The 22,216-nt window shown below is 41.2% G+C and overlaps 2 protein-coding genes across 2 annotated transcripts in view; both read right to left on the bottom strand.

The window, feature by feature from the left end:
- On the bottom strand, positions 1–16,482 carry LOC103272747 (MAP7 domain-containing protein 3). Its single transcript, XM_021718660.1, has 11 exons — positions 15,970–16,482; positions 15,240–15,367; positions 14,480–14,682; positions 12,870–13,005; positions 10,865–10,991; positions 9,476–9,580; positions 8,413–8,466; positions 6,732–6,834; positions 5,504–5,702; positions 4,024–4,289; positions 1–230 (listed from the first exon to the last, which is right to left on the bottom strand). Exons 1-11 carry the CDS (start codon positions 16,447–16,449, stop codon positions 1–3), a joined length of 2,031 nt encoding a protein of 676 aa, XP_021574335.1. The 5' UTR covers positions 16,450–16,482.
- Positions 16,483–21,224: 4,742 nt separating this feature from the next.
- The window catches only part of LOC110596726 (MAP7 domain-containing protein 3-like), a 43,635-nt gene continuing 42,643 nt past the window's right edge, over positions 21,225–22,216 (bottom strand). Inside the window, 1 exon segment of the mRNA XM_021718659.1 lies at positions 21,225–21,261. Within this exon segment, the coding sequence (XP_021574334.1) occupies positions 21,225–21,261 (37 nt within the window).

Genomic DNA, 22,216 nt, shown 5'->3' with positions numbered 1-22,216 from the left:
TCAAGATAACACGGGTATAGGAAATATGCTGATCCGCAGAAACTGCTGGTAGAGGCCAGGGATCTGGTCCTCAGGGGAGAGGACACCAAAAGCCCATCCAGAAAGGAAGGGAAATGTGAGGAGTATGCGTGAAGGAAAGGCTAGATCAGTGTCCATCACCTTGGTGTAGTAAACAGGAACATCCTGGTTCAACAGTTCCAACGGGTGGGTCAACAGGACCCGGAGCCAAACTTGGCAGCAAAGAGTTTCTGGCTCACATGAGGCACGTGGAGGAGGCACCTTTCACATGAATGAGGTATATCTTGTTTGTGCTGATTCAAATGTGTACAGAATGCTCTAGAACACTCAGTGGGGAAGGGCTGCCACTATTCTCATAAGCCACCAGATCCCAAAGAATGTCATTAAGAGACATAAGGGATATAAAAGAGCATAATACTGTAACTGTCTGGGCACACACACCCAGACTTTAAAAAGCAAGTGGGTTTTTCTCATTAAGGCAAGTACCAATTCAAGGTTTAAAAGGGCTGGGGGAGAGAGAAGAGGGACTAACTGCTTAAAGGGCACAGGGTTTCTTTTCACGGTGACAGTGGGGATAGTTGTACAACCTTGTGAATGTACACTTTAAAATGGTGACTTTTAGGTTATATGGATTTTTTTTTTTTTTTTGAGTTGGAGTCTCACTCTGTCACCCAGACTGGAGTGCAGTGGCCACTCCCGGCCAATGCAGCCTCGACCTGCTGGGCTCCAGCGATCCTTCAGCCTCAGCCTTCCAAGTAGCTGGAACTACAGGTGCACGCTACCCATGCCCAGCTAATTTTTTGATTGATTGTAGAGATGAGGTCTCACCAAGTTGCCCAAGTGGGTCTCGAAACCGCGGGCTCAGGCAATCCACTCACCTCAGCCTCCCAAAGCATGGCATTACAGGCTGAATGTATTACGAGCCCGGCGGTTATATGGATTTTATAACAATAAATAGAAAGATACTTTAGTACTAAGCCTCAACTAACTATAGGTCAGAAACATCACAGGGAGCTAGCATATAAAGATAGTTTTTAAACCTAAGGCACCCTGCTCTAATTTATAACAAAGGGACAATACTCTGAGTGGCAAAGAACTAGGGAATCAGAAGGAATCTGACAAGAGCATGAAAGATGCTAACTATTCCATGACAGGGTTTTCCAGGACTCCTGGCATTTGAGGGTGTCAGTGCCTATGCACTTGCTGGCACAGGCGACAGCAGAGTTAAAAGTACACATAAATAATGGTAAAATAGAATTTACAAGCATTGAAATAGTTGCAGGAAGACCAGAGTTGGAAAACTCCTTTCTGTCCCAGAAGTGGAACTCTGCCAAATCACTAACTAGATGAAGAGTAAAATCAGAAGATTTGGCTACTATTTATTAAACTTGCTGGTCGCCTGTGTTCATACCAACAATTGGTGTCACCTTTATACCACCACCAGTACAAAACCTTGTTTTATCTGCAAAGTTTATTTTATACAGCACGCATTATAGAGATCTGTAACAGAGTATTTCAACATGTGACATTTGTGCAGAGAAATACAGAAACTCATTTGTTCAGGATTGTCTTTGCTTTCTACATGAAAGAGTTAGCATATAAAGATAGTTTTTAAACCTAAGGCACCCTGCTCTAATCTATAAGAAAGGGACAATACTCTGAGTGGCAAAGAACTAGGGAATCAGAAGGAATAATTACCTCCTTTACTAATTCAAGACTGGTGGCCAAAAGACACACTGGCCTGGCATCAAACTATTTTTGATTCGATACTGAAAACTCATTAGCATTAGGACAATTAACTTGCATTAGAATTTTATGGAATCAGATATCCTGTGTTTGTGTACATCTGTGTGCACTTCTGCATGCCTACTGCAAGAACTGAAAAATAACACTGCTCCTGTACTCACTGGCAGCCAGTGGCTAGAGGAAGACAAGCAAATTCTGGTTATGTATCTGAAGTCTGAGTGTATACCGAAGGACAGAACTGGAGAGCACAAGCAGAAAAAGACTACAAATATTAAACATTTATAGGAATTAGACATACTCCACGAGACAATAGCAAGTATTGCTTCCTGTACACAATAAAAATAATACATTTTTGTAGATAAACCCCACTATGTATTTCGAAGGACAACACTGACAAGAGCATGAAAGATGCTAACTATCCCATGACAGGGCTTTTCAGGACTCCTGGCATTTGAGGGTGTCAGGGCCTATGCACTTGCTGGCACAGACGACAGCAGAGTTAAAAGTACACATAAATAATGGTAAAATAGAATTTACTATATTGTTTTGCAACTTTTGGGATTTGTATATTTGAAACCATCTGACCTGTTGTGAGTAATCCTGAACCCCTTGCATAATCCATTATGTTCTCTACAAGATCAAGTGTGAATTTTTAGTTTTAGAATTAATGTCATTGGTAAACAGAAGAAACATTATTTTAAGATTTCAAATACATACTGAAAGAGAATTAGTCCTTCCATAGGATTCTTTTAGAAACTCCATAGTGATTATTTTAGGAAAGCATTCTTTGATGCACACTCACTCCAGCACACACATTGGTAGGAAAACACAGGAATAAGAAACAATGGTGAGTTTTCAAGGAAAACAAAAAACAACTCTTTAGTCAGAACTCTTGCTTAGACACAAGAGAACAAGATGATAAGAACATCTGATATATATCAAGGTGACCTCTTAACGTTTTCCTTTTTTTTTCTTTGATGGTCACTTCCTTTGCTAGGTTCAAGTTGGAAGCAGAAAAATTTGGGAAGATGGGCCTGAGAGTTGAACTATTCAGAGTGGAAGATGCATTAATTTCCCAGGCCGCATGATGTTTACATATCTGAACAAAGGGAAAAAGAAAAGAAAGATTAGTAGAGAAGATGCTAGTCTCATGGCAACTTGTCCCTGGCCTTCCTTTGGGGCATGCCAGGACCCTTGGAACCCCCTGGAGTTGTTTATATACTGGTGTTTCTATAAATGTCCCCCAGCTACCCCAACCCCCTATCAGGCTCAAGCTGCCTCTCTTAATTTCAGAGAGCTTCTCAAGGAAAGAAAAACAGGGGCCCTTTGGTTTTGGAAACACAGGTTGAGGCTGATTGCAAAGATCTCCCTAACCTTTGCCCTAAACGAATATCTGGGTGCTTGTCAAGCAATCATAGATCAGGAGTTCAGAGGAACCTGAGGCATCTGAGTCTAAAATTTGTTCTCACCGTAAGTAGGTCCTGAACATGAATCACAACACTACAAGCGAGGGATCGGCAGTAGCAGGACACTGCCGGGGGGGGGGGGGGGACACGTAACACAAAGGGTATCTGATCCTAAAACGGGGGAAGTGAGGACCAGTAGGAGGCCCAAACTTCACCTGCATGTAGACCACATATGTACCTAATCCTGACTTGTACCCCACATCTTTAAAATAAAATAAAAGCCGGGCTCGGTGGCTCAGCCTGTAATCCCGTGCCTTGGGAGGCTGAGGTGAGTGGATTGCCTGAGCCTGCGGGTTTGAGACTCGCCTGGGCAACTTGGCGAAACCTCATCTCTACAATAAATCAAAAATTCAGCTGGGCGTGGTAGCCCATGCCTGTGATTCCGGCTACTTGGAAGGCTGAGGCTGAAGGATCACCGGAGCCCAGCAGGTCGAGGCTGCGGTGGCCAGGAGCGGCCACTGCACTCCAGTCCGGGCGACTGAGTGAGACTCCAACTCAAAAAATAAAAAATAAAATAAAATAAAGAGGAAAAGATAAAGAAATAAAAGTAAAAAGAACTTATTTGTTATATCTAGCAGGAAATGTGGGACATAAAAATTAAAAGCAAGCCATCTACTTTCTCAAAACTAATTTAGTAGAAGACTCTTCCACTTCATCCCTGATGACCCACCACTGTCTTCTCCCTGTCCTCCAAAGTTACATGATACAAACACTGCCCTGGAATAGCTAGAAGCAAGGAAGGATTCAAGGTCAATCACCTTTCAAGCAAAGGAGAGATGGGATGAGGCCTTACCGGAATGAGGAGAAGAGCTTCTTTTTTGATCATTTAAAGGTGTCTGGGAACTTTGGCAAAATGTCACGGAATCTTCCAGATTGTATTTGTGGTCTTCAGGAGGGATACCTGATACAGATGGTTCTGGGTCACTTATGATGTCAATCACCTTGTCACAGGTCCACTCCTGTTTTGAATTTAAACTGAGAGAAGATCTGATGATGTTGTTGGTTTCATTTGCCTTTTCAGTTTTTGCTGTGCGGCTAGTCATTTTTCTGGTGGATGATCTGGAATGAGATATTTTGGTTAGAATCTCCATTATTCCAAAACTAAGGCTCTCTCCTGAAATAAGCTTTATCCTTTAGTTAACTTCTGAGAAACACTCTAAAAGTAAACAAACTTTCAGAATCATAGAACAGGATGGCTGGAAGGAACCCTAGAGATCACAGAACACACTGCACACTGTTTTTCAAACTGTATCCTAGGAAGCCCTAGAGTATCACACAAGCACCAGGGGTAGGAGCAGCTAAGCACACAGGGTTGCAGGAACACTGTCTCTCCTTCAAGCTGGCCAAGGACACAGCCAATAAGGTGCAGTTAGAGAACTGGTGCAGGTTTTCTAATGCCAGTGCTCTTTCCACATCATCACTGTTCCTCTTAGCAGACACTTATTTCCAAGGGCTTTGCAGCAGGTTGATGTCTTTTCAGGCAATTGCCCGAGTAGAGTTCCATTTCAAGAATCTGCTTCTGCTCTCCTGATCTAACTTCTGACACTGCTTCATTATATGTAAAATGAGGATATTACTATCATACTCAGTTACAACAAGAATTAAATAGGCAAAATAAAATGGCTGGTATACAACACTCAATAAATGTCATTTTGCCTGGCTTTAAGACGACATTGGCTAGGCTTGGTAATCCCAGGGCTTTGGGAGGCCGAGTTGAGTGGATCGCCTGAGCCCGCGGGTTTGAGATCTATCCGGGGAACTTGGCAAAACCTCATCTCTACAATAAATAAAAATTAGCCGGGTGTGGTAGCGCATGCCTGTAATCCAGGTTACCTCAGAAGGCTGAGGCGGAAGGATTGCCGGAGCCCAGAGGGGCGAGGCTGCAATGGCCAGGAGCGTGCCACTGCACTCCAGTCTGGGCGACCGAGTGAGACTCCAACTCAAAAAAAGGAAAGACAACATTAACCAGTGTGAATGAAAGCACAGTTTGGAGTCATGTATCTGGAATTAAATTTGAGCTCTTTTAGTAGTGGAATGTTGGGCAAAAAAGGCCCCTATCTTCTCTGCACCTCAGTTTCCCTGTATTTAAAAATGGGTATGATGACCCTTACTTAGCAAGCTGTTGTGGGGATAAGTTTGCTTCTCTTAAGTCAAGTGCTTGGCATAGTGTTTGGTACAAACTAAAAGCTCAATAAATAATATTTTTTAGCATTCTAGGAATGTCAGTCCTAATCCCACCACGTTTATTTGGATAAATTCACTGAGTAACTCACCTTGAACCTTTTGCCTGTGTTGAAGAGTTTCTCATACTTTGTTGTTTGAAGGTGTTCAAATCGCCATTAAAATATATTTTTGACTCTGTACGCACATGACCAGAAGTGCCATCTAGAAATACCAGCTTGTGCAACATTTTCTTGGCATTTCTAAGAGGCACTTTGAGTTTGGCTGGTGAATCTCTGCCATTTAGAATGGCTAGGGAAAAAAAGAACCAAAACAAATTTTTTTAAATGGAGTTTCAACAACAAATTCAAGAAAAAGCAAAGGCTATGATCCTGACAGTATGGGGAGAAGGTGATGCCTGCCTGGAGGCAGAAGAGTCAGGCAGCAGTACTCTGGATAGGGAGGCCCAGCATTCCCACAATGGCTTCCCTTTCCTGAGCCATGGCCCAGACCATTGCCCAGTACACACACTCACCCTGCCCTTGAGGCACTAAAGGAATACCTTAAACAAAATCTGTCCTCTTTCTTTTGCTAGGAAAAGAATAATGGGGCAGAGGCAGGACTGTTCTAGCTTCTCACCCTTCCTCTGATAACCCACCTAGACAATTCGGCTTGAGTCTAGTCTCACCTCCAATGCTACTGCCTAGCTTCAGCTTTCCTCAATACCCAAGACTGAGGGACTCCACCTGCTACTTTCTCATTGCATTTTGACCAAGCTTCTTTTAACCCAATCATCCTGTGGCAGTCTTATCATTTGCTTCTATGTCTTCTTCCCACTGGCTATGGCTCCTTGAAGCTGAGAGCCTTGTCTTTTCATCTCTGTATTTCCAGGACCTAGTAGAGGACCTGACTTACCTGTTCAATAGGTACTTGCAGAATATATATAGATTAATAGAGTTTTTACAAATGCCAGTTATTGCTACTATAAAATAGCGTCTACTCATAAGGGAGTCAATGATGCATTCTAGAGGGCATTCACATCATGATATGATTTCAATTTTCTTAATGAAGTGAGAAGTAGAATTCCACCTATGGTCAAACACGGATGCCTTGAGGCTCGGACTATGAGATGCTAGCAATCCTCACAGTCTATTAGCAGAACCTTTAAAAGAATAACAGCAGCAGTAGCCGATGTTTATTGAAAGTTTACTATGTGGCAGGAACTATTCCTAGCATTACACAGATTTATCTAACTGAAATCTTATGTCCCCCCCACACATCAGGAGAAGGACATTAGCTGCTTGGTGACTAACAGAACAGAACCGTTAGAAGCAAGTGAACCTGATGGGAACATTTCATTAACAGAGTCCTCGTCACTTTCGGTCTCATTCTCATCATCAGCCTCATCCTCCTCATATGTTTCATTGCCCGATGTTTCTGCAGCCTACAATTGAAAAATAAAATCATGATTATACCTAACAGTCAATCATCCTGGGCTAAGAATTTCAAAAAAGTAAGATTTCAAAGCTGGACTGATGGCTAACTTTTGTCATTTCAATTAAAAGGTAAAAAAATCAGCCAGGTTCGGTGGCTCAGCCTGTAATCCCGCGCCTTGGGAGGCTGAGGTGAGTGGAATGCCTGAGCCCATGGGTTTGAGACCCGCCTGGGCAACTTGGTGAGACCTCATCTCTACAATAAATCAAAAAATTAGCCGGGTGTGGTAGCGCGCGCCTGTAGTTCCAGCTACTTGGAAGGCTGAGGCGGAAGGATCGCCGGAGCCCGACAGGTTGAGGCTGCAGTGACCAGGAGCGGCCAATGCACTCCAGTCTGGGCGACAGAGTGAGACTCCAACTCAAAAAAAAAAAAAAAAAGGGTAAAAAATCTTACCTCTTTACATGACCCCCAAAATCTACAGGGGACAGGAACAGGTGGCCCTAGTTGTGTCTTTCAGCTAAGAAGACACTCATGAATGAAGATTTCCCTGAATGGGAGCAAAGGTACTACAGCTTTGGGTTGGCAGTCTTTCCTGTTGGCCCAGAATCCTAAGATGGGGTGAATAACTAAAAAGTTTTTGGTACCACTTGAAGTAAAACGTCCCAGGCCAATGAGTTGGATGAACTTTGAAACGGTGATTCCCAGAACTTCATAGAAATAACATTTATTCTAAATCCTCACGCTACTTAATGATATGAATGATCACAGCTGAACAATTGTAAACAGGCAAAATATCAGTCTTGCAGTATAGAGTGTAAAAAGCACAGAATCTAGAGGGAAAAAGGGCCTTGAATACATGTGCTCCATCAGAAGACACAGTGCTGGGGTAAGCAAATAACTATGAAGCAGATCCCAATCGCACTCACCATAAATTTTTTAAAAAGGTAAATGTGAGCTCATTAAAATTAAGAACTTCTGGATCATCAAAAGACATTAAGAGAGTGTGAGGCAAACGAAAGCATAAAAGAAGACAGCTGCAATATGTACATCCAAAAGACACTTCACCAGAGCAGGTAAAAACTACAAATCAGTAAGAAGCAGGTAACAAAATAGGAAAAGGGGCAAATGACTTGAAAAGGCACTTCATCAAAGTGAATCTCCAACAGGCCAGTAAGCATATGATAAGGTGCCTGACTTCATTAGTCATCAGAAAATACTGATCAATTTAACATTAACATCAGGAGCTTCTATCTAACAGAAGATAACATTAAGACAAGACAAGCCATAAACTTAGAGAAGATGGCTGCAACACATACCCCAAAAAGCAGCAGGATCTAGATGATTTAAAGGTCTACAAATAAAAAGACAAACCAACCCAAAAGTTTTGGGCTAAAGATCAAAACAAGCATTTCACACAAAAGAAAACGTGGAAGCTCACTAAAGATATGAAAGCATGCTCAACCTTTTTAATAATTAGGGAAATGCAAATGTGATACTTTTACTATGAGATTGGCAAAAATGAAAAAGTCAGCAAGAATATGAAGCAACAGGTATTCTAATACACTGCTGGCAGCAGTACGGAGACTACCTTTGAGGCATTCACATCTGTCTTTCTCGTCCGCTTCATAATTTCCTCAATTCTCTATTTAAAGGGAAATAAAAATTCAAACATGAAAACTGATTAAAAATCAAACAGCGGTCCTGAAGGAGTTTATTATCTCCACTGCACAGAGGTAAACAATGGTAGCAATTACTCCAAAGTCACAGACTTAGCCAGCAAAAGGCCTAGGGTGGCAATTGGGTCTCCTCTCCAAATTCCAGTTGTAGCTATAAAATGGCAACAGTTGTACTTGTTATCATAACACAAACATCTAGATGACAGCATCTCACCCCTAATTCTTCATATGTGGTAATTCATTACTTTAGACTAAGAACATACTATTGCAAACCAATTAGAGCTTTTAATATAATTTTAGTCATAACAGACCATTCCTGAAGCCAATATTAATGAAAATACTATACTTCAGTGATACCACACTGTTAGAGATTTTGTTACTAAAGAGAGAAGACAGAAGGCAGAGAGGGATGTGGTCTAGGGAGGGGTAAAAGAATTCTATCGCCTGCATACATTTACTTCCCTGAAGGTGAAGAAGAGCTGCTGCTTCTAGGCTGCCTCAAGATGACCAATCTACTACCAGAGAGGTCTTGTGGCACCTCAGCCTTGTGGCTCCCAGGTTAGCTCATCTTTGGCCCTCTCGCATGAACAGCCTATACCCTGACCTCTCAGAGAGGTATGCAGTTTCAGTCCCTTTCCTGCAGTTGCTGCAATTTCCAGCCCAATTTAGAAGAAACTCTTAACTTCTACCAACCCCTACTGTGACCAGAGTAATTCTGTCAAAGGAGTTTTTTCCCCAAGAGGTTTGATATATTGAGGCATCACTATAACAACCACCAAGGGTCCATGAGGGGGAGGTATGGTCAACAAGAGAGTCTTCTATAGGAGAAGGCATATCCATGGATAAGGAAAAAGAGTACAGTGGGAAAACAACCAGGGGCTAGCATATACCTGATTCGTGATTTTTAAAACGTGCTGATATCATGTCTCCAACATTAAACAAAGAACTAAATCCCCCAAAACAGAGAGCAAGTACCTTTTTTCTTTCCAACCGTTCTTGTAAATTTTGTAACATAATTCTCTCCTGTTCTTTCTTGCGTCTGTCAGCTTCCTCTTGAGCTTTTATTTTGGCATCCTCTTTCTAGGAAATTTGTATAAAATTAACATTTAATCTCAGTATATCTGAGTGACATCAGAGAATATTAGTTTAAAAACTTAAAACAGTAAAACGTTATCTAGTATAACAGAAGAACGTAACGTTTTGATCAAGGGTTCCTATATATATGATGGTTGTGGACTATCAGTTCTCAAAGCACCAGTCAAAATGCACAAAACTAGTTTAATGCAATCTTAAGGATTCAAGACCTCAGGGTTAACATTATGAATATCAGATAGCCTTAATTTAAATGTATGTAAGTGGCTGTGGAGCTAGCCATTAACAAAGCAACAGGAGTGTCCACAGCCTTACATTTCTCAAAAGCAATAAGAGGATTCTTAAAGGTACCTTACTGAAGAATGCAATCATATACAATCATTTATGAAACATGTAACCAATTTTGACGAATGATACACTAAAAACCAGGAATATAAATTGGGTGATAAATCACACTGAGTTCAGTCTGAGCTCAGGTAAGGGATTTATTCACCTGATGAAGTGAATTTAGACGGATGAGACCTTCTTATTGGTTAATTTAATGATCTTAAACTTGTATAGTTATTTATGTTTTATCTTACCCATCAGGGGGTGTGAGGTGCAGTTGGGGCTATTGTATGTGGCATCACAGAATGCAAGATGGGGAAAACCAACCTGGGATGTTTAATCTGTGCACACAATTTCGATTTAAAACTAAAGGAATGCTAATCTATAATTTTCTTTCTGCTTATTTCACTTGGAAAACATTCTGGGATTTTCCAAGGGTGGCTGAGAATGACTTGCAATGGTACTGGGTAATGGGGAGACTGTAACTTAAAAATGCAGCCAAAGAATATTGTATCTGGCTGGGCTCGGTGGCTCAGGCTGTAATCGGTGGCTCAACCTGTAATCCCGCGCTTTGGGAGGCTGAGGTGAGTGGATTGCCTGAGCCGGGGGTTCGAGACCCACCCGGGTAACTTGGCGAAACCTCGTCTCTACAATAAGTCAAAAATTAGCCAAACGTGGTAGCGTGCACCTGTATTTCCAGCTACTTGGAAGGCTGAGGCAGAAGGATCGCCAGAGCCCAGCAGGTCGAGGCTGCGGTGGCTGGGAGCATGCCACTGCACTCCAGTCTGGGCAACAGAGTGAGACTCCAACTCAAAAAAAAAGAATATTGCATCTGCTCATCTCCTTTCTTGTGGACACAGACTTCTACTTTGGGTTCCAAATGAATTTAATAATCTGGTTCTCATCCCCTGATAAAGTGTCAAGCCAGCAAATCTCTAGTAGTACCTCCTGGTCTTCTTGATCTTGACATCCTTTTTGGTTTTTAGCCTCCATTTGTTGTTGCTCATTTTCAACTTTCGAGAACTCTTCTGCTTGGCCTTCAATTGCTTTGTCTGCCATGTCTTTTGGTTTCCTAATGACAATAAGAATGTTTAATTAACTTTTAGTATTTATCTTGGTTGCTACCATATTCAGTTTGCAGCAGCATGTGAGTTTTTATAGTGAAATTGCTTGTGTATAGCAATACAATTTATATTTACACCAGGGTCACCACATTTTCTGTATTGTTACTACACGATAACAGCACAGAAAAAAAAATTTTTTTTCACAATTTAAGTGGAGGAAACTAGTCCTTGGGAGTAGAAAAATATTTCTATCCAATAGTGGACTACTTTGTATGTTAAAAAATACAAATACACATGTATACATGCAAGAGAGAGAATTACTCCCTCTCAAGAGAATACAACCCTCCAAAAGCCCTTATTTATACATGCTCACACCCAATCTCACATAGGTAATGACAGGGGTAACTTAGAGGAAGGTCTGGAGGTTCCCTGGTATTCAATGTTTTCAAATGCTAAATTAGCTGTTTACATGAAGTGATGAATAATATTCTTTGTTATGTTTTTCTGCTATTCACTCTTCTCCTTTCTCCCAAGCCCAGTTAAAAGGATATGGAAAGTATGTGATTGCATTTCAAAGAACACTTAATACTTAGAAACAAAGTCAGTACTCTTGTTACTCCTTGCAGCCAGTGGACAGAGGGTTATATTACAGGATCCAACATAAAATGGGCCTCAAGATGGAGGAGCAAGAAACCTTCACTCAAGTTCAAATGCACACAGCTGTACATGAGATTTGTTACCTACAAGAAATCGTTCCAGCAACAACTCACTGGCCTGATGAGATTCAGGTGTCACAAAGATCACTGGAAAGTCCCCAAAGCAAAATATGAGTAAGTATAAATTTCCAGGTTAACAAATCCTGAAGTTGTAAGTCTTTTGGAATAAAGAAAAGAGGCTGACACTAATGAACACAGCCATAAACATTCTTGTCTGATCCCTCTGGTCCTCCTGCTTAGACACTGAACCCTGGACATGAGTTTGCTCTCTATGCATTCCTAGTATATCCTAATGACACATGATACATGGAGACTAAAAAGGATTGTGTCATTCTTACACACACCAAGGTCCTCTCTGCTTAGCCATTTACAAGGGCTTGAAATGCTTCCTATACTTTCTTTGTTCAAAAGGCAATGAGGCAGCCAGGTGCAGCGGCTCAAGCTTATAATACCAGCACTTCGGAAGGCCAAAGCAAGGGGATTGCCTGAGCCCAGGGATTCGAGACCAGCCTGGACAACTTGGTAAGACCTTGTCTCTACAATATATCAAAAAATTAGCCGGGTGAGGTAGTGTGCACCTATAGTTCTGGCTACTTGGAAAGTTGAGGTGAAAGGATCGCCTGAGCCCACCAGGTCAATGCTGGATTGGCTGTGAGCGTGCCATTGCACTCCAGCCTCACAGGCTGGGCGACAGAGTGAGACTCTGTCTCAAAAAAAAGGCAATGGGCCGGGCTTGGTGGCTCAGCCTGTAATCCCGTGCCTTTGGGAGGCTGAGGTGAGTGGATTGCCTGAGCCCGCGGGTTCGAGACCCGCCTGGGCAGCGAGACTTCATCTCTACAATAAATCAAAAAAATCAGCCGGGCGTGGTAGCGCGCGCCTGTAATTCCGGCTACTCGGAAGGCTGAGGCGGAAGGATCGCCGAAGCCCAGCAGGCCGAGGCTGCGGTGGCCGGGAGCGGCCACTGCACTCCAGTCTGGGCGACAGAGTGAGACTCCGACTCAAAAAAACAAAAACAAAAAACAAAAAAAGGCAATGAGGCATTTCTGATCCTCACTGAAGAAAAAGCCAGTTACTCTTTGGAAATTTATAACTTAAGCGTAAAATTGTAACTTTCAAAGATCTGGGTCCCAGTTAAGAGTTATGGTATAGGAAGAAAGATTCTGTGCTGACCTTGGCTCCATTTCTTCCCGTAGTCTTTCTTCTTCCGCTTTTTCTCTTTGTTCACGAGCAAGGCGACGTCTTTCTGTCAAAATTTTTGTTGCCTCCTCAGCATTCATGGTCCCTGGTGTGCTTTTATTACCAGGCTCTAGTTTAAATAAACGTGTGTGACAGTTAGTTTAGGAAACATATTGTCTCTCAGTCCTACAAAGAAAAGCAATGCAATCCAATACATTAAAACAAAACGTGTGTAGTCCAAAATGTAAAAATCACAGAGATGTTGTTCAAACGGTACACCCTAACAATAAAAGTAACACTTGTTTCTTTTTAACAATCCATTTGTTCCAAAATGAAACGATGTTTTTCTGCTTTGGTTTTAGCTGTTTTGAGATAACTGAATCAACTGACTCCATGGGAAGAAGAGTAAGATACGCTGATTATAGAGGAAGACAAGCTTATGCTTGGTACAAATGAAGGACAAAAGTACCTTAAATACTTAAGTAAAGAAAATACATCTGGCATACATTGAGAGTTGTGCATCATTTTTACTATATAATTACTGTTTAGCTAAACTCTAATAATAGCGTATATACTTGGTTGATCATAAAGTGGCTAACTGGATAAAAAACAAAAATGTCTACCAGTAAAATAGGGTGACAGCATGGAAGCATATTACAACATCTTAGTCTATGTAACTAATTTATCTTAAATAAGTCACATATAAAAATGAGAATTTTAAGATATATCAGGAATTAATGATTCATAAAAAGATTGCTTCTGTTACAAAGTATTAACTGTGTAATTTCTTAAATGAGCAAAATTCCCTAGTGTGTTTGAAATTCAGTAATGTCCATGGGTATTATGAATGCATGTGACAGGCAAAATAGCAATATGGTACTTTCAGGAATACTACACAAACCAAGGCACATGTTATGGCCTATATAATGAAACAGACCTAAATCTTGAGGAAAACCTGCTCATCCACAAAAAGGGCTAGATGTCCTCTCTCCATGAACCATCCTGTATCAGAGCTGGGTGGGACCACAGGAATCAACCACACCAACTCTCTCACCCAACTTGTACTTTTAACAGGTGTTCCAAAAATGGAATTTCCAAAACCAAGGGGTTGAGCAAGAAGCTCTGGCAAGGATACACAAACAGAGAAGCAAGTAACAATGACTGGTTCAATTCTCTTTACCTAAAATAAACATCACTCCCTAAAGTTCTCTCAAATCCTGGGGCAAAGTGGCTCACACATGTAATCTCAGTGCTTTGGGAGACCGAGACAGGAGGATTGCTTGTGGCCAGGAATTTAAGACCAGCTTGGGCAACAAAGTGACACCCCATTTCTAGAAAAAAAATAATTAACTAGGCATGGTGGTATGCACCTGTAGTCCCAGCTACTCAAGAGGTTGAGGCAGGAGGACTGCTTGAGCACAGGAATTGGAGGCTGCAGTGAGCTATGATCGCACCACTATATCCCAGCCTGGGTGACAGAGCAAGATCCTGTCTCGAAAAAGAAAAAGTTCTCTTAAATGGGGAATAAAATCAAGTGGACCCTTCCTAAACTACTTTACAATTTTCTGTATGGCTCAAATAAACTTCTTAGTGAAAGAACTTACCTTCACAGATCATATGCCTTTGGTTTGAAACCTCACATTTGTTTGTGGTTTTAGGAACTGTTTCTTTCTTCTTTTTGACAGAATCTAATGCAATTTGCACAGATAAGGAACGCTGAACAGATGGTATTTTACAGGAAAACTGTGCTGATTGTTTTGAAATGACCAGTGAGGGTGATGGGGGGTGGTTCCTTTGGATTTGCCTGCTGAGAACAAGTAATACATGTGTGTTAATTACTTGTAAGTGTACAATTCCATGAAATACAGTGTCTTGATATTATAAAAATAATGATATACCTGGGAATTTTCCTAAAAAGTACATTGATTTTTACAATTTTTTTTCTTTAAATGTATGCTACCGCCGGACTCTGTGGCTCAGCCTGTAATCCTGCTCCTTTGGGAGGCTGAGGTGAGAGGATTGCCTGAGCCTGCGGGTTCGAGACCCACCTGGGCAGCGAGACCTCATCTATACAATAATTCAAAAAAATCAACCGGGCATGGTAGCGCATGACTGTAACCTGTAATTCCGGCTACTCGGAAGGCTGAGGCGGAAGAATCGCTGGAGCCCAGCAGGTAGAGGCTGTGGTGGCCGGAAGCGGCCACTGCACTCCAGTCTGGGCGACAGAGTAAGACTCCAACTCAAAAAAAAAAAAAAAAAAAAGGTATGCTACCATCCATACTGTATTATTTCATTCATGAAACACTGACATGAATTTGTCTTTGTAAAATGCCTATCAAGGACAGTTGCACATAAGCTCCTTACTTAATACTGATGGGAGAAGGTGGACGACACCTGCTTGCAGGAGACGATGATGATTTATGACATGGTATGTTAGATGATAGACGCTTCTTGGTAGTAGGATTTGAGGCCCGTTTGTCCATTTCTGATTTCTGAACAGATCGATGCAATAAGAAATTACTAGCAATTATTTTACTATAGCTGGCTTTTCTTTTTAAGAGAAATACATTCTGAATAAAATATAATTGTAATTCTTTAAATCCCAATATTACTGTACAGCGTGAGAATCAGATAGAGATATATTTTCTTCTGGACCAACAATTTATATTACACAATTCAAGTAGATTACAGAAATAATTTAAAAGAAATATTTTAATTCAAAATCAAACTCCATTTCTAAATTCTAATTAGGAGTCTGGAATATCTCTCAAAATTTTTTTTCAGAGTTTAGAAACATAGTTCATATAATATTACGTTTTCTCCCTTCTACTAAAAACTAATATTTCAGCATGGGGGGAAAGTAGTACAATGAACATCAGAGAATTTTAAATTATTAGTTTAAGTGAGTTATCCTATCATATTAATTTTATTGCAGAATACCATAAATAGTAAGTTGTTATGTTGTGAAATCTGGCCTGTCATTATCTATAACACAAAATATACATATTTTAACAGACAATTTGCTAATTAAAGGCACATGACAAACCCGTGGAGAGTCTCTTACTTTTGCCTTGGAAGATAGTTCCACACTCACCCCAGGGAATGTCTTGCGGCGCGCTTCCATGCTTGCTTCAGGGAGTGCATCCACCAACACCTCCGGGTTCGATTCTACCATTACCTCGGGGTTCACTTCCACCATCACCTCAGGGGATGCTTCCACGCTCTCCTCAGATGATGCATCTACACTTTCCTCAAGGGGCGCGTCCATGCTTATCTCAGAGGATGTGTCCGCACTCACCACAGGGGATACATCCACGCTCACCACGGAGGATGAGTCCATGCTCATCTCAGGTGACGTGTCCACACTTTCCTTGGGGGGCACTTCCATGCTCACCCTGGGAGATGCTTCCACATTCAACTTGTGGGGTACATCCATGTTTGTTTTGCAAGGTGCTTCCATGCTTGCCTTGGGGAATGCTTTCACAATTGCGTGGGGGTGCACTTCCGTACTTGCCTTGGGTGGTACCTCTACTTTCTCCCGGGGAGTCATTTCTAATTTTGCTTGAGAAGGCATTTTCACTGCTGACTTGGGAGACACAGCAGCCCTGAATTCACTGCTACTAAATCTATGCAAGGGCACAGTTACATACTTCATTACATAATTGGTGACACCTGTAAGTGAATGAGGACAGAGAATGAAATTCCACTTCAGAAATTTGACAAGATAAACACACAATGTACATAGTGTAAGAACAGGAAAGAGAAGAGACAGTTTCTTAGGAAAGCACAAAGATTACACATAACACCGGAAACGTTTAGTGAAAGGCATCACAGACAGGACACAACCATCATTACAAAGTTAGTACTTCAGAAGCAACACTAACAACAGTAATTGTGAAAGTGATAGTCTATTACAGATGAAAATTAGATGCTTCTCCAAAGTTGATGCTTGCAATAAACCATTTCTATTTAAACCACATTATGTTTCAGAATGATTTTCACTGCAAATTACAAAATATTCAACCTGTTCTAAAAGTAATCTAAACATCTTCACCAGGGCTAGAGCTCTTACCATTACAGGCAATTATGTAAGACACACCATATTTGATTATTTTAGAAGAGAATGTGATAAAGAGCATTATCTTATCCATACTAAAAACTATAATGAGACATAAATCAGAGTGGCTTGGATCTCCAAGGTTCCTTCTGGCTTTAACAATCTAAATTTTTTTTCCTTACGAAATAGACAAATATGCAGCTGGGCTTGGTGGCTCAGGCTGTAATCCCGCGCTTTGCAAGGCTGAGGTGAGTGGATTACCTGAGCCTGCGGGATAGAGACCCGCTTGGGCAACGTGGTAAGACCTCATCTCTACAATAAATAAAAAATTAGCCGAACGTGGTAACGCGCTCTGGTAATACCAGCTACTTGGAAGGCTGAGGCGGAAGGACTGCCGGAGCCCAGCAGGTCAAGACTGCGGTGGCCGGGAGCGGCCACTGCATTCCAGTCTGGGTGACAGAGTGAGACTCCAACTCAAAAAAAAAAAAAAAAAAAGAAATAGACAAATATGACAATACTCGGTGACATCTAAGATGGATGAAAATGATAATACCAATGTTTGGAACCAGGCAACCTTATACACCACTGGCGAAAGTATAGATTTACATATTTTCCCTGAGGAGCATAAAAATACATACTCTTTGTTCTAGCAATTCCACTTCTAGGTTTATCCCCTTTGGAAAAAAAATCAGATCAATACATTAAAATGTAAGTATAAAATTACATTAGCAACAATTATGCTCCATGATTTATAAAGCTAAAATGATTGAAAATATAATCCGAACATTCCACAGAAAATTTGGACTATACTACAGGAGTCATTAAGAGTAATAACATGCAGTAAAAGCATAAATAAATAAACAAATAAATAAAAGCAGGCTATTTCATTTTATATGAAAAAAATAATCACAAAGTAAAATATTAAGTTACCAGTGGGTGTTGGGGATAATAGTGGATTACATTTAAAAATTGTTCTACACAGCCGGGCTCGGTGGCTCAGCCTGTAATCCCGCGCCTTGGGAGGCTGAGGGGAGTGGATTGCCTGAGCCCGCGAGTTCGAGACCCGCCTGGGCAACTTGGCGAGACCTCATCTCTACAATAAATCAGAATTAGCCGGGTGTGGTAGCGCACGCCTGTAGTTCCACCTACTTGGAAGAATGAGGCGGAAAGATCGCTGGAGCCCAGTAGGTAGAGGCTGCAGTGGCCGGGAGCGGCCACTGCACTCCAGTTTGGGTGACAGAGTGAGACTCCAACTCAAAAATAAAAAAAATTGTTCTACACTAAATATTTATTGCTTATATAATTAAACATTTTTAAAAAGGTATTTAGTGGTGGCTTTCTTAAGACTTAGTAATTTATCTGCCACCTCATCTTTAAGTATGAGTGGCAAATTTTCACATTATTTCATCAAATAATTAAAATAAAACAAATTACCAAAGATTGACCACTTAGAAATAAAACTTCTGACTAAATTAATGTTATCTTTTACTCTCACATTTTTGGTGGAAAAAGCATTTTATTTACATATCTACATGTGCCTAAACAGTCATATTACTTAACACCAATAGCTTGTGCTACAGAAAATATAGTAGAATAACTAGATTTTTATTAGCTATAAAAATTTAAGACAAGCCAGGTTCGGTGGCTCAGTCTGTAATCCCGTGCTTTGGGAGGCTGAGGTAAGTGGATTGCCTGAGCCCACGGGTTCGAGACTCGTCTGAGCAACTTGACGAGACCTCATCTCTACAATAAAACAAAAATCAGCCGGGAATGGTAGCATGCACCTGTAATTCCAGCTACTCAGAAGGCTGAGGCAGAAGGCTCGCCGGAGCCCAGCGGATCGAGGCTGCGGTGGCCGGTAGTGGCCACTGCTCTCCAGTCTGGGCGACAGAGTGAGACTCCAACTCAAAAAAAAAAAATCAGGAATTAGGTAAAAGAAGTACGGCTGCACTACCAAAAAGTCTGTGACAGTATTTTGACTCATGTTAGTAAGCATATGAATATTGACAGAAAAAAGCCAAGGGAGTGAGATACATACATTCTGGAAAGGAAAAAGTCGAGGAGAAAAAAAGAAAAAAATGATAGGAACAATGCACTGGAGCTTTATAACACTGAAGATTTTATTTTACTTACAGTCTTTATGTTCCTAATTAAAAGATGAAGGGTGGTTCAATGTTATTCTTCTATACTTTGGAAAAATAAGGAGGATGGAGTAGGAAATTTTCTTCCTTGATATTAGGAAAATTTTTCTGTGCTTTTAAATCCATAGAGCTTTAATCTTGAACAACCAGCCAGGCTCGGTGGCTCACCCTGTAATCCCAGCACTTTGGGAGGCCGAGGTGAGTGGATTGCTCGGTGGCTGACCCTGTAATCCCAGCACTTTGGGAAGCCGAGGTGAGTGGATTGCCTGTACCCACAGGTTCGAGACCTGCCTGGGCAACTTGGTGAGACCTCATCTGTACAATAAATCAAAAAAATTAGCCGGGCATGGTAGCACATGCCTATAGTTCCAGCTACTTGGAAGGCTGAGGCGGAAGGATCGCCGGAGCACGGCAGGTCGAGACTGCGGTGGCCAGGAGCAGCCACTGCACTCCAGCCCAGGTGACAGAATGAGACTCCAACTCAAAAAAAAAAAATGAGAATATTAAAATTGAACTACCACCAAAGTTACCTAACTCATACCATAAATTATGATGATGATTATTATTGTTGAGTTGGAGTCTCACTGTCGCTCAGGCTGGCGTGCAGTGGCACACTCATGGCCATTGCAGCCTCGACCTGCTGTGCTCTCGCTATCCTTCCACCTCAGCCTTCCAAGTAGCTTGAACTACAAGCGCACGCTACCATGCCCAGCTAAGAGTTTGATTTATTGTAGAGAAAGGTCTCACACCAAATTGCCCAGATTGGTCTCCAACCTCTGGACTCAGGCAATGCTCTTGCCTTGGCCTCCCAAAATGCTGGGATTATAGGCTTGAGCCATCGCGCCCGGTCTTAAATTATTTGTTACCCAGATAACTACCCTACCAAATCAGAAGTCATAAAATAAGTATGCAACATCAAATATTGGGTAAAATCACTAATTTGGTAATTACTGATTCAAATTATTTTAACGCCTAAATGCAACACATTCAGTGATAGAACCTACTGTTAAGTGAAAACACTAACACCTTCAGGCTTTTCACCATATGCCTGTTACCTGGAATATCTTTTCCAGGGATGGAAAATGAAGCAGCACTTGTTTCTGGCTAATGACACTTTTGTCGGAATGAGCAGGCGACTGATTAAATTATTTTCTTGACAACTGATATATGAGCGAGGAGCTAAATGATGACATCAAAGCAAAACGATTCAATTTGAGGTCTCACAAATAAATGCAAAGCAAGAAAGAGCAATATGTACTGCTCTAAATAGTACCTTCCCCAGCAACACAAAACATAATAGGATTGAACACTGTCATCTGACTTGAGTGCACTGTCAAAAAAGAGATTACCAGCCGGGCTCGGTGGCTCAGCCTGTAATCCCGCGCCTTTGGGAGGCTAAGGTGAGTGGATTGCTTGAGTCCGCGGGTTCGAGACCCACCTGGGCAGCGAGACCTCATCTCTGCAATAAATCAAAAAATCAGCCGGGCATGGTAGCGCATGCCTGTAATTACGGCTACTTGGAAGGCTGAGGCGGAAGGATCGCCAGAGCACAGCAGATCGAGGCTGCGGTGGCCGGGAGCGGCCACTGCACTCCAGTCTGGGCGACAGAGTGAGACTCCAACTCAAAAAAAAAAAAAAAAAAGTACTTTGTTAATAATTGTGAAATTTTATTTGCAATAATCAATTAGCAGTGAAAACACACACAAAGGATATATGTAGGTAATACTGTGAAGCAACAGAGCAAAGTTCTGAAGTTCAACATGTGGCCAGTAATTTATAACTTCTGAATGCAAACTGACGAAATGTTGGAAGTCAATCAAGTCCTCCAAGTACAGATCTATCTTTACCAACATTCTATGATTTCTTTCCTCAGCTTCATTATCCACCCCTTGTCAGATGATGGCAGAAATTATATACTTCATTTAAAGACAGACTTTTCTGGCTTCAAACAAGCATAGGATCAAAGCACATTTTTTGGTTCAAGAAGGGATACTTGGCTTCTAAATTTTAGAAATGACTTTTCAAGCAACTCAATGTTTACATCGAATACCTGTAAACCACTATTTACAATTTGTACTTAGAAGTAACTAGTCACCTGGCTTTTTTTCCACTTGTTCTTTATCAGTAGATGAATTGAGCTTGTTATCCCTTCTATTTAAAGATGAGCTTCTCTTCTTTTCTGTTTTTCCTAGAAATCAAGTAACAAAGGAATATTATTTTTCACAAACTACTTAAATACGTTATTTCAGGAATGAGCCACTTTTTTTTCAAACATTTTTTTTATCTTCTCCACATTTCAAGTAAGGAATTTATTTAATTTCAAATATTATGCAGATTCTACATCCCTAAACTTAAAACGAGTATACTTTTTAAGTTCTCTTTTTTTTTTTTTTGAGTTGGAGTCTCACTCTGTTGCCCTGACTGGAGTGCAGCGGCATGCTCCTGGCTACCACATCCTCTACCTGCTGGGCTCCAGCAATCCTTCTGCCTCAGCCTTCCAAGTAGCTGGAATTATAGGTGTACGCTACCACATCTGGCTAATTTTTGATTTTATTGTAGAGATGAGGTCTCGCCAAGTAGCCCAGGCGGGTCTCAAACCCGCGGGCTCAGGCAATCCACTCACCTCAGCCTCCCAAAGCTCTGGGATTGTAGGCTGAGCCACCAAGACTGGCTAAGTTCTCTTAAATGAAATAAAACAATATAGAATATGGCAAAAATTAAGAAGGAAAATATCTGATACTATCTGACAACATCAATATTCCCAAGTTAGTAATATACAACTTTAAATTTTAGACATAATGCCTAAGAAATACTAAAAGTAATTTATCCTTTACTTATAACTATAGTATTTTTTTAAACAAAAATAAGTATTAACATTTGGTATAGACATCACAATTTAAGCAATCCAACCGTTCACAAGGAAAAAATTCTGCTTTGTATAGACACTTTTCCATTTTGCTTGAAATATTCTAGCTCAGAGTGCTGCTAAATGTTTGTTTAAAAAATAATTTCTCAAGCCGGGCTCGGTGGCTCAGCCTGTAATCCCGCGCCTTTGGGAGGCTGAGGTGAGTGAATTGCCTGAGCCCGCGGGTTCGAGACCCGCCTGGGCAGCGAGACCTCATCTCTACAATAAATCAAAAAAT

Source organism: Carlito syrichta, unplaced genomic scaffold (assembly GCF_000164805.1).
Source record: "Carlito syrichta isolate Samal-C Ts95f unplaced genomic scaffold, Tarsius_syrichta-2.0.1 Scaffold313184, whole genome shotgun sequence".
Classification (NCBI taxonomy): Eukaryota; Metazoa; Chordata; class Mammalia; order Primates; family Tarsiidae; genus Carlito; species Carlito syrichta.
Note: the sequence above shows the minus strand (reverse complement) of the source record. Positions and strands in the feature narration are given on the sequence as shown.